This window comes from Athene noctua, chromosome 14 (assembly GCF_965140245.1).
Source record: "Athene noctua chromosome 14, bAthNoc1.hap1.1, whole genome shotgun sequence".
Taxonomy (NCBI): domain Eukaryota; kingdom Metazoa; phylum Chordata; class Aves; order Strigiformes; family Strigidae; genus Athene; species Athene noctua.
The window spans coordinates 7050958-7064347 of NC_134050.1; the positions used below are offsets into that span (position 1 = coordinate 7050958).

At 39.2% G+C, this 13390-nt stretch overlaps 1 protein-coding gene across 4 annotated transcripts in view; it reads right to left on the minus strand.

Annotated features, from left to right (window-relative positions):
- Nucleotides 1–1586: 1586 nt before the first annotated feature.
- Nucleotides 1587–13390, minus strand: part of ANO5 (anoctamin 5) — a 60873-nt gene continuing 49069 nt past the window's right edge. For all 4 annotated transcript variants that reach the window (XM_074917849.1, XM_074917848.1, XM_074917847.1 and 1 more), the window contains 7 exons: nt 12634–12803; nt 11422–11519; nt 11044–11174; nt 8569–8774; nt 7337–7518; nt 6104–6209; nt 1587–5243 (listed from right to left, as the gene is read on the minus strand). In XM_074917849.1, coding sequence (XP_074773950.1) covers nt 5022–5243; nt 6104–6209; nt 7337–7518; nt 8569–8774; nt 11044–11174; nt 11422–11519; nt 12634–12803 — 1115 coding nt within the window. In that variant the 3' untranslated portion in view covers nt 1587–5021. The remainder of the gene's footprint in view (nt 5244–6103; nt 6210–7336; nt 7519–8568; nt 8775–11043; nt 11175–11421; nt 11520–12633; nt 12804–13390) is intronic.

Consider the following 13390-nt stretch of genomic DNA (forward strand, 5'->3'; position numbering starts at 1 on the left):
AGATTTATTTTTAGAAAGACCCTTTAATCTGGGTAGTTGAAGACACCAAGCAAATTAGATGCCTTACCTGTTTTCTCTGGTGCAAAAAGTACAACCACCAAAACTTTGGTGCGCCTCTTCGTTTACTGCACTAGAAAATGAAGGAATTAAAACTTTTGAAGGGTAGCTACAATTTCTGATCATGGGAGGTATGTTTCAGGATTTGTGAATGTCTCACAAGTTACCATGCTACTCTTATAAAATATAATTGGCTTTGAATACAACTGTACCAGTTAAACTCCATTACCACAGGCCTCAATGGAAACAAAGCTTGAATGCACCTGAAAAGGTTTAACACTTTAGTCATTCATAAATAGCCCCTATACCCTGCACAGCAATAGCACCTTTTATTTTTTTTTACTCCTTTCTCACTTTTCTTTTGCTACCACTTTCTTCTCCATCTTTTTTAACACCTCATTTTACTTTTTGGTACCTAATTAAGTAATCTACTGCACCCCAGTAAGTAGCACTGTGGTAGTAGCATAATACATAATTAGACCCTGCTTGTTCTGGTAATTATTTTTTTTTTTTTAATGTTGGCAAGACTGTTCATCTCATAAATTTCTTACATTTGATTACTGCTATCACATCTCTCTTAATTTATCATTTCAAAGTTATAAAGGAAATGAACTACCAAGTCTGGCAGGCGACCCTGTTCCCAGAGAAGTTCTGATAACTTGGTATAACAGGAGTGATAACATGTGCTGATGCTGTCTATTGAGAGCAAGCCATAAATTTGAATCCAGATTCTCTGTGATTTAATCCAAAGCCCTACACTGGTGCCAGAAGTGCATTTTAAGAAAGACGAAAATATGTAGAGGTATCTATGAACAGTAAGATTTTACCAGACCCTTGGGAAAGCTTTAGCTCTGCCATATTTTCCCGTGTATGTGCTCAAAACTATTTAAGTGCATGTATGTGCTGTGTGTGAAAACTGCGTGTGACTGACTGAGAACTTGAGAAGCCACCTCAGGTCCTGGCATTGCAAGAATAAAAACTGTATCCAGAGAATGAAGGGAAAAGCTGCCTGACAGAAAATGAATGTGTGTTAACATACTGTTTGTACCGTACCTAAAGGAAGACCGAAGTGCTGAGTCTTTTTCACTGAGCTACGTTCCCTCATGGGCTATCACACACTCACGCCATCTCTGTCCACGTGCATTATCTGCAATGTATGCACAACTTGGTACGGGTTTTCCTTGGCAATTCATTCTTAAGACAATGCATGAAGACAGGAAAGACAGCTACACCATGTGATTATCTAGTGGAAGATGACAGTCAGGTGGAGGCTTCCTCCAGTAATGTAAGAAACTTGTGAAGTTACAAATAGCAGGAAATCTATATACAGCATCCAAATATCCTGCAATGAGTGGCAGAAATCTGTATGAATACTTCCCTCCATGAGGCTCTCTGGGCATTTAACTTTTAATACCTCAGCTCCTCTCCGAATTCTTGGAATTTTCAAAATCAAGCTGACAGCACATTAAAAATAAACACTGCTTTATTTGCCAGATTTAGCTCTCAGTAAATGTATATACATAAGTTAGCTGAATGCAATGTTTAAAAAATTTATTCCAACATTAGTGTATCATATATATCAGCAACATACTTAACAGACAAAAACCACCACTCAAGATTACGTGACAGTACAAGTCAAAACAAGCAGTACACAAAGAACAGTAGGAAAGTCCATCTATTTTCACTCTGTTCTGCTGTCTCAAACTGATAGTATTACATAAAAAGTAAAAGCATAATAACAAAATGTTCTAGAAAAAACAGTATAGTGTCTTATAGTAGCACTCTTATTTTGCAGTCATTTGCTTAGGACATACCACACAGTCTTTCCAAGGTAAAAATACTAAATTTTAACTGGAAAAAAAAAATCCCTGATTGTATTACACTTGAAAGGCCCATTTTCTTTTTTAAATTCCAATAAAGCAATCTACTGTTGCTTAAATTACAGCAGTTCCAACACAGAACTATCTTCGTTTTGGTTAAAGGACACTTTTAGATACTTACATTAAACACATCAAAATCAAGTATTCCAACAGTAAGAATAAGCACATTCTCAAACTGACCAGCCCATTTTTCCTATTTTTGTGACTTTTCAAGAACACTTCAGGAAATATGTATGTACGTGAACCATTATAATTCTAACCTTAATAATAATCTTTTGTCAAAATACTGCTTAATAACAAGGCAAACTTATATAAGTGTAAAGACTTATTTTGTTATGTGGCATTAGCTCTTAATATGACAACACATTTTCAACAGTTTCTATATATGAAGAAGTAATGCTATGAAGTGTTAATGATATGTTAAGAGATATATATTTCTTTTTAAATAAGCTGATACCACATTTTTTCCACTTTCTATTGTATGATGCAACATATGCAAAACATCTGTTTGTGTAGCACTAAAGAGGAAGTGATCTGAAAAAGTAAGTCTGAAAGAAGCAAGAAATAAGGGTCAAAACATCAATTCAGATTCAGGGTCTGCACACGGGGCTTCTGCTTATCAGCGCTGCATCACAGACAAGGGTATTTCCTTGTTTCCTCCATCTTGCGTTTTAGACAGCGTTATCCATTCACAATACATCTATTTTGCTGACATCTTTTCAAGTGTAGCATATTAGGACACTTTATTTATTACAGGACCCGAACAAATGAATGTTCCGTAAGCAGGAATAGTGCATCTAATGCGGAATTTTCAAATTTGTTTTCAGCTTCAATCAGATCGTACGTTTTGCATAGAAATATCATTTTGCATCTCATCACCCTACTGCTTGAAGCAATTGTTTCCACTGCCAACAGTAACAAAACCATGAAATCTATATTAAGCAGTTTAGTTAACAGTATATATAGGTAAGAAGCCACAAAGTGCTTGCACTGTGTGAACTGTGGTGGCACATATATAATTATGGTGACTGATATTTTTCTTTGGCTTATACATTAAGCAGCGGAGTTAATTTATTTACACATGCATTCCTCCAATAAATCCATTACTTCAAATATATCTGAATAGTCAAGACCACGGTCAGTTCGTCATGAACATGAACTGCCAACGTGCTTGATTTATCAAGCCAACTCACAGAATGAAGCTGAATAACTTACAGTAACGAGAAATGTACATCTGCTTCAACTCCTTGACTGGCAGCCAAACCATGTGATGTTTGTTCGAGGTAGGCACTTCAATGTTAACACTTTAGCTAACAATGACGGTTCCACTCAAGATACTGATTTAAAACTCTGATACAACATTAAGGTTACTAGCCAAGTATTCCAAGACATAGGCTAGGTCTGCTAAAACAAAATATGGCAGCCTTAAGTCATGAGGCTAGTAAACAGTACATCATTTGGCTGATATGGAATACAAATCTAAATTTTGTGTATACTTCCAAGGAAGTATAACTTTCAAAGTGCAAATACAGTAAAATTTTGAATCTCTCTAGCCAGTGCACTTCAGCATGAGAGAACTCAACAATCTGCTGCTACTTTATCAAAGCAGTCTAGGTATGAACTGCTCTGTGAGCAGTTTGCACAGAACTACAACAGAAGTGTGCCAAGGCAGGCATGGTTTGGCTAACACTGTACAGCTCCGTGTGCAGGTTCACAGTATCATGCTGCCTGCAGCACACCTTGGAAACACTCATTTCCCCACAGTAATCATTTTCACATCTTTTGCCAAAAGCAAACAAACAAGGCACTAAGCATGGAAGTGTTGATATGTTTTAAATACAGAGCAAAATGATAAAAATGCCTAACTGCTTCAAATTATAAAATGAGGACACATTCATAAACAACTGGTAGCTACTTTGCATAAGTAGTTATCATGTATTTATAAAACTCGATGACTTTGTAGAAAAGCCCCATGACAACACAGAAAAAAAAAAAGAAATCTTCTTGAAGATTAAAAAGAAAAAAAGACAAACCAAAACCAACCCCCCCCCCCGGCTCCTATGTATATGGACAATAACAATGTAAACATAGATTACTTAGCATGCTTAAAATCCATGTACAAACCATCCAGCTAGATCAATTAGTGTGGTGGTCCAGCTCCCCACCCACTGCACTACTCCACAGTACACATCGAGTAGACACCAGCCCTTCCCTGGCATTCACAGAGAACCCAAACAAAGAACCCAAACTAAGGAGCAGCTTTGGCCAAGACTAGTATCAAGCATAATCTTCCAATGGCAGTTTTTGAGACTGAGCAATAAATTAGCTGTACTTCTCCAAATTGTACAAATCTTTTCAAAAAACACTGTAATTAGATGATTCCAAAATACTTGCACTTAAAGAGCAAACTCTTTGGCAGATATCATCTTTATGAAAGTACGTTATGGGTTTCTTTTCCTTCATTAGTATGTATTAACTGAATTCTTTGCCTATTAATAATTCCAAGTGGAATTAAGCCAATAAATCTTTAAAAATCAATTTCTTCTAAAAAAGTGTATAGAATTTCAAAGCTGCAAACAAATGTTTCATAAGACACAGCGAATACAAAAAAAAAAAGCCCCAGCCCCTAACCCTTGTATCAGGAGTGTTCTCCTGCTTAAATTATCATGTCATGAAAATAATAATTCTCAGCATTTTCCACAGCAGGAGTTCTCTATGATACCCTTTTCATTCACCTGGGATAAAGCCTGGAATTTGCATTCAGCAACAGGGGGAGGCCTTGGTTGCAATGACCTTATATCCTGTGAGCCCTTTGAGGGTAACATTCCCTATACTGGGAATCCAAATTCATCCAAGATTACACTTATTCAAAGTGACGGGTAAATAGAAAACAGTACTGAAGTCATAGTTAAGTAGATTTACTAAACTTAGAATGCTCAGTAAGACTTTTAAAGAAAAGTCTAAAATCTTTGGACTGAAAGCAAAGGATTGAACCTGTCCTATAGCTTTCAAGGTCATGCATCCTGAGCAAATCACAGATAAAAAAGCTAAAACGAGCTAAATCCCAAACAGTTGTCTTTTCAACTACATTGCTCTGGATAACTCCATTCTCCCTTCTGTGGTGATGAACTCCTCTTCCGTGGCCTGCTTACCACCTTGACACAGTCTCTCCTTCAGTTTTTCAAATTCATACTCATACAGGATTTTCTGCGTTAAATACTTTTCACGTTTTATTTTGGCTTTCACGTCTGCAGGGACATCAGGGATCATCCATGCTACAAAGAACTTGACGATGAATACAACATGCTGGGGAAAAAAAAAAAAACAAAACAAAACACAGGAGAGATGTAACAACTTATTACCAAATGAAACACCTATTGTTTTTTCTAACACAGAACAGATTTTTTTTTGTTGTTCACAAGCAGAATACCTTTCATTTAGCTGTCCTGAACAATACATAATGAACTGATGTGCACAAAGATTAAAGCCCTTTTACCCAGAAACTTGAATTCCAAACCATTTATGAATTAGCAAACACAAGAGGAAAGCTTCGGGTTCTGAACCCCTAGCACCACTTTCTACCTCTGTGTGGTTTCTTAGAAAATTCACATTGCCGTGCTGATAACGCTCAGTTATTGAGAACCAATAAAACGCAGTGAGAAAAGGGATGAGAAGAGCAACGTAACAACTCCCTTCTCCCTTCAGAACTTGCAAGACAGTGGCTTAATACGGAAGTGCCAGTTATGCAAATTACTGATGCAGCTATTTTTAGGCAATATACATCACTGCAAAATGCTTCCTGGGCTTTGACTACAGACATCTCACATACAGCTCTAATGAAACCAGTAGGAGTGAAGGTGCTAGTCCTGGTGGTTCACGTCTCTTCCATCTCCATAAAGACCTTTTTTATTCTGTTTTGTTTCTATCAAATCTAGCAGTCTCTTCAGCTATTTTCACTGTTCTTACTCTCAGTTAACTTCCTGAAGTTAAAAGACCTAGTTATAAAATTCATTTAGGACATGACTATTTGGTATTACTACTGTGGTATTAACTCAGGGAAGGAACTATTTTACACTGTTCAGCAATTCTATTTTCTGCAACATTAGTAACTACCTAGAAAATCGATAAGGTAGCAATTTCAGAAAGAAATTCTGTAGGGAATGTACCTCCATAATAATTATGAAGGCCAGTTTTGCAGCAAGAATATGCCAGAACTGCATACTGTGTAAATATTTCTTCTCATGATCCGGAGGGTATCGATAGTCTCTGTACCTGTTGGATAGAAAGACATGCAGAGGTGAAATGTCATATTCAGTCTGAGACAGACTACAAGCCCAGTGACACTTACAGGCAAATACAGCTGTCACTCGAGGAACCTTTTCATCTTGTTTTAAATGGCCTGTTTCCTTTCGCAGAAAAAGGTTGCCTCTCAATTTGTTTCTATCTCATGTTTGCTTAAACACCCTCACATTTACAGCAACAGCGCAGAGATGAGGATGTGCGAGAAGTGAAATTCTGTACATAGGTTACTTTTTTTCCAGGCAATGATCAGATAATACAGGACGGAGGGTTGGAATGTATCGCACAGTAATGGACAAGTATGGACTAAATGTGACAGATGTTGACAGATTATGGACTGGACAGATGCAGGGTTTAATGGAAGGACAGTCTTCAGTACATGTTCTACACTTGCATGTATTAAGCAGGATAAAGACTCCTGGGGCTTTAAAGCTAAAACATCACACAAATGTAGCTCCTTCTTAAAGTGCTGGAGTTTCTTTGTTTGGTTCATTTGTTTTGGAATTATTTTTTCATCAAGTCAACATTATTATGATAGACATCTCCAAAGTTCTTTCTCAATTCTTCTAGAAGCTCCAATGCTTCTTCTAGTGAGAAATGTCTATTTTTTAAAATGAAAACAAGATGGCCCAGATTCTTGGTGGTATCTAGCATGGTAACAATTTACTTTAAATACCATATCTCATATGCAGCTTTAGAACGTAAACATCCCCTTAATGATGCTTCCTTGCCCACTTAGGCATTGCAGCCTAAAAACCTTAGAAAATATATGCTAAAGTTTGCAACCTTAGGGACATGTATGTCCTCCATCACTCAAAAACCCATAGTTCCATTAAGTAAAAAAACAAACACAAACAAAACACATTAGCAATGAGACTCTCTTAAACAACAAAAAGGTGATTTATTTTTTTTTTTCATTCCTGGCATGATCTTTTACCATCTCAAGCATTGCCTTGTTAATAGCTTAAATATTACCTCTCACACTTTAGAATGATGAAAATGACATCACTTACTTTCTAGTGGTCTACTTAGATCTGCACTGACTTTTTATGCTGTATTCTAAACAAAGTGATAACAGTTATTATTACACCAACACCAACCTGCATATGACAAAGTTTTCTGGATTCAATTTAGGCTTGTTTCTGTCAGGAAAATCTGAGATTTGGAACACTGACAGACTATTGTTTATGTATCCAGACATAGGCGAGTCTTCATTTTCAGAAGCAGTATAGTAGTAAACTAAACGAGGAATCATATCTGATGTGAATGCAACAATAAAAGCCTGAAAAAGAAATTGGAAAAAGAAATTAAGTGACACACAGAACTTGCGAGCAGATTCATAAAGAGGTTTTGGTACTGTGACTCTTTTAAGCAAGGGTGAGAGCATTAGGGCACCCAACCTTGGTAAAGATGCTGACTGCAGCCTCTGCTGCAAGGATCAGCACTCAGTGAACAAAATACATGAACAGTCCTTACAAGAGGCACCAAATCCCAAATATCCCCTCACACCAAACTGTCTTCTATCTGTGATAACAGCACTCCTTAACGAAAGGAGGAGAAATGGTTTTGAATTCTTGTGAGAAAGGAGGAACTCGAACCCAGCACGTGATCACTTTATGAAAGAAGGGGAGACATTTTCTCCAGCTGTATTTAAAAAGGAAACAATGGCTACGAGCACATTTTGCCTGGAAACTTGAGATGATTAAGATGCTCAGGTACCTTGGTAATTAGGCAATACCTGCAAGTAGGTGTGTTGCCCAAGACACTTGCAGGTCTGATATTGTTTAATATTCTGCATTAAAAAGAGGCAACTCTCTTGCTCAGCACTCTGCTTTACATTATACTTATGATGAAACACTAGCAGAGAGTTTAGTTTCCAGTTTATAAAAAGTACTCTGAGCCACTGCCTCCACAGGGGCATCCAGAGCAGTTCAACGAGCAGAATTCCCACAGAACACGCCTCATAGTGACAAGACAGAAATGTCATCTGGCCAACAGAATTAATGCACCTCTCCTGTCCCCTACGGTCCCCTCAGGGCAATCAGTGTGCTTCATCAGACTCAGCTTCAGGCTTGCTTATGCCATTCCAAACCACTGGAAAACACAGACAAGTGAATGAAAGATTATGGTCCAGTGAAATGTGGATTGTGAGCTGCATGTCATCAACTTATGGACAAGGCAAACCACCAAATGGCTTGACCCTACTCGGTAGGGTAACGTGATTAAGTGAACACTGTTGATGAAGGAGAAAAAGCATCAGCTGATTTTTAAATCTGCAAATTCTGAGCACATGGAAGAATCAAAGCTGACATAGCACAATTAAGATACTTACATTAGTGACAACAGACAAGATGGCCATTCCGTTCAGGATTTCTTGCCAAACTCCTATGCTGTGTGCTTTTGCAGCCACAGGTCTCCTGTACTGAGTGGTTAATTTCCAGGAGTCTACTCGAATCTCCAGGATATTATTCATCAGAGCAAGAAGAGGAGCAAGGGGAAAGGATGCCACAAACAGGGTAATGAATCCAAACTGAATCACTGCAAGGGAGAAAACAAAAGTGCCAAAATCTGCCCTACAAAAGTACCCTCAGGGAGAGAATGAAACATGCAAGTTGCCACTCACACAGAAATGGCAAACTTCCGCGTGGCTGCACAAGTCATCTCCAGCCTGGCCTGAGCTACATGACAACCTGGCCCAGCCCCAGCCTCCTCCAGTCTCTCTGGGCTGCCATTCACAGCACCCAGGGGAACGGGGCACTCGGGTCCTGTCAAACAATGCTGCCAGTGATGCTGGATTCTAATTCTTTCATGGTGCTGCAGTTCTCTCATGAATGGAACCTAACTGTAAGGGAATGGGAATGTACTCAGACATCTAATTTCTGAATTACGAGAGAGGAACCAAACCAGGCTGTTTTCCTCTCCTGCAGTTTGTACAGAGCAAGCCCATCCTCCTTTTACTTATCAGCTACACTACTAAATAAAAAAAATGAAATGCTTTTACTTTTATCTCAACCTTACTTCCACCTGTTATTACTGGTTTAAGTCAAAATACTAATATGAGTTCTGTACGTAACAGTTCCACTGGGGAGTCTTAACATTAGTTTAATTGAAAATAAACTAAACAAACGATCCTTTTAATCATTACCAAAAAGAAATGTCTCTTGGTACAGAATGTGACAGGCCTCAGTGCAGAGCCAGTGCTGCCACTGTATTTTAAAGACAGGAAATAGAACATCTTGTCTGGTTTAGGTAGCGGATAAAAATAAATTCCCACACACCAGTCATGAGCTCTACCATAATTTCAGCCATGAGTTCTTCATCTTAGACAAGCAACACTATTCCTACCAGCTTAGCAGCCCCAGGACAATGCTGGAGTGTACTGGTTCCCTTATGATTCAGGAAGAGAAAAGACATCTATTAACAGGCATGGCTGACAACACGGACTGTTCTGTGTGTATTAATTTCACAAGATCAGAGGCCTGTATGGAACACGTGACTATAATAAAGCTACAAATCTCTAGACAATCTAGAACACTTCAAATTGTTTCTGTAGAAATAAAACAATACAAGGGACCACTTTTCAACAAATTTTGTCCTTATAATCGACAAAAATTAATGTATTTTTTAAGTGTCTTTTAGATTTAGTTTGGCTTTAGTTTCTAGTTTCAGTTTCTCAGGTTTTGTAAACTAGTTTCATACGTGTTGTGGTTTAAGCTCAGAGGGCAACTGAGTACCATGCAGCTGCTCACTCACCCTCCCCTGCCCAGGGAATGGGGGAAAAGGATTGGAGAGGTGAAGCGAGACTTCTAAGCTGAGATAAAAAGTTTAATAATTGCAATAAAATAAAACAGTAAAAGAAAGTACAAACAGATAATGTACAATGTGACTGCTCCCCACCTGCTGACCAATACCCAGCCCATTCCCAGCCAGTGATCCCAAAACACCAAGATGCTGCAATCGCAATCCCAGAAGCGAGAGAGAACCCCCACCTGCTCGGCCACCCCTCCTTTATATACTGAGCGTGATGTTACATGATACGGAATATTTCATCAGCCAGTTTGGGTCTGGTGCTCTGGCCATGCTCCCTCCCAGTTTCACGTGCACCTGCACACCGGCAGGACACGGGGAGTTGGCAAGTCCTTGATCTCTTAGCAACAGCTGGAAACATCAGCATGTTATCAACATTCTTCTGGTACCAAATCTCACACTGAGTCCAAAACACAGCACTATTCTAGCTGCTAAGAAGAAAAATTAACTATCCCAGCCAAAACCAGGACAGTATGCAGATCTGTTCATGTTACCTTTGAAAAATCCTATTCTGTTACCCACACTCCCTCTGCTGGTCTACTGGAGTGTATCAAAGCACTAACCAGTGCAAACCTAAAACTAGATAGATTCTCTGATCCAGTTCGTAGATCTTGTATCTACAGTAGCCATCCTTAAAGGACATTTGGCACTCATCCCATACTTAGAATTTCCACTGACATCAGCTGAGAAAATGCTTGGGAACAAGAACAGAGCAGACACTGAGACAGCTGGCAGCACCGATAATTATGTTCCCCATTCAAATGAGGGAAACAAACAGTCTTTGCAGTGTTTCTGTAGAGTTCTCTGCAGTCTAAGATGCCAAGGCAGGTGTGTTTGTTTTGTTTTTTTTAAGTTGGGCTCACCTATTTCATGATTTCCAGCAGTTAACAGTCTACTGTTTACCAGCAGTGGCATAACAATTAATTGAGAAACCATATTTTTGGAAGTGTCAGTATAAGGTATCTTGTCCTCAACTCCAAATGTGCATTTTTCAACTTACCCATTTCTAGATATTCATAGAATAGGCCTAAGGCTCCAAATGTCTGCAGATCATGATCTTGCTCCCAGCGACTGTATAAATTTTCTGGATTATTTCTGGCTTTCCGGCGTCCCCACCAGTTACAAATCCAGCTGTATATGAAGAAAAAAAGTTAACAATGAGAGAAGCAAATCACGTATTCCTTTCTCCAAGCAAGCTCCTTGTTGCACTTTTACAAAAAGGGGCCAAAAGCCTCTATGAAATGAGTCTACTTATCAGAATTTGTGCTTAATTTACAGAATTGTTCTCAACTTTTTCATATGGCAATACTTGTTATCAGAGACAGAGGAAGTTCTCGGAAGGACTAACATGGGCATCTCGGTGTAAGAGTTAACTTACGGTACGATGGCCTCTTGGATGTTTCCCCAGATCTGTTTGCCAGCCATGACTATGGTGAGCTGGGTCGTCAGTTCTATCAAACAGCCCGCAGGATCGCACTGGCAGAGATAAACTGGGGGTTAACGGACATGAATAATAGACATTACGCAGACAAACTACACTCTACTGCTCTGTAAATGAAAAAAAAGAAGAGGAGTTCATAAAACTTGCTCGGACAATACTTAAATTTCACCTGGACTGCCAGCTAAGACACCCACCCCCTCAGGAAAGCGTTACGGAAGGGCTTTCAATGCACAGTGTGCTCGATAAAACACACACCAAAACATAACAAGCATTTAAAGACAGAGTAATTCAGAGATGCTTCAGGCTGACCACCGTGCAGACAGAGTGACGGGGCAGCAGGATCCGTGTGCAGCTGCCACCCCACAGCCCCAGCAAGGTGGGCCAGTGGCACTCGATTAGTTCTCAAGACCAGATCAACTCTGACCTAGCAAGGACCTGCATTTTCTATTCCTGCCCCTACACCTGCCAGTATCTGGTTTCTGCTGTTTGCTGAGAACACTAATTGTGAAGTTTCAGCTCTTTATTGAGACCTTCTTAAGCATTTAGCAGCCAGACCAGTATTAGGAGATACTCTATCACTAGGTGCACTGCATTACTTCATTGTGTTTTGCATGAAGTTTTTCTTCCACTACTGACTCCCAAGCAATGCTTCACATAAAATATTATATTTCATCTCTGAACAAACAGCATAATTAGCAATGAAATGAGGGGGGGAAAAAGCAAAAGCTTACAGATGTGCCTCTTACCAAATGGTCTCTCTGAAAATGTGCCTCAAACAGCTCATGAAGACACCTAAAGGCCAGAGATCGTTTCCATTTTTACTGGCTTGCTTTAGGCTAGAGGATCACTTTCAAGAGCTATGACGAGATCCACTGCTATTTCAGAAGAGCTAGGGCCCAGAAAAGCTTTTTGATTTTCATCCTTGTGACCGAGAGCCACAGATTTTCCCAGCTGGCATTTCCCTGACTAGCAACACCATGAAGAATCCTTGGAAGGCCCTTCTCCATCAGCCTCCAGATCGCCAGCTGAGGTCCAGCTCATTCCAGGCCAAATCTGCAGCTGGCAATTTATGGCTGCACAGGTTGGAAGGGATAAAGAGTTTAAACTAGTTTATTATTATTTAATCCACCTTAATCAAGGAAGTCCTACCTCTTCATTTCGCCAGCGATTAAACATGTATGTGTAGGCACCGGGGTAACCAACAAACTTCCCTTTGAAGAAGGCCACATAGAAGCAGGATGAATAGTAGTTGACAAACTGGAACAGAAACATTTTCATAGTGAGCCTGTTCTCATACTCCATATGAGTTCTGGGAATCTCTGTGAAACCAGAAAACAGTAATTTTATTTTCCTTTATTCCCTTTAAAAGGATACAGATTCATAAATACTTATCACCCACTGTGCCTTTACAGCCCAAAGGGAAAAAAAAAAAAACAACACACAAAACCACCACCTACAAACAGTTCAGCAGATGGAATTCCTGCTCTCAGACACCCTGCCCTTAATTTACAATGCAATGCTCTGAGAAGACAGGCAAGTAAAATTAATTCTTGAAATATTTATAAGCTTCAATTTCCCCTTCTTTGTACTGTCCTCTAGCACTTGTCCACCACAAAAATCTTACACTATTTTTAGGAGATCCAAGATGAATCTCAAACATTAACTAGCAGGGTCTTCTAGACTATGAAAATTTCATTGTTGGCAATGCACATGATAAAGATTTTTTTTTCTTTGTGGCAATGGAATACATTACAGTATTGTTTGTTTCAGTATTTTCTGTGTGTGTAACATTAAAATCAGCAGAAACTGGATGGGTCCTGTGTCTCGGAAAGATGGGACTCATAGTCGAGGCGCGGGGGGGAACAGGGAAGGATACGGGCATCTCAGTGGTACTGAACATTACTAA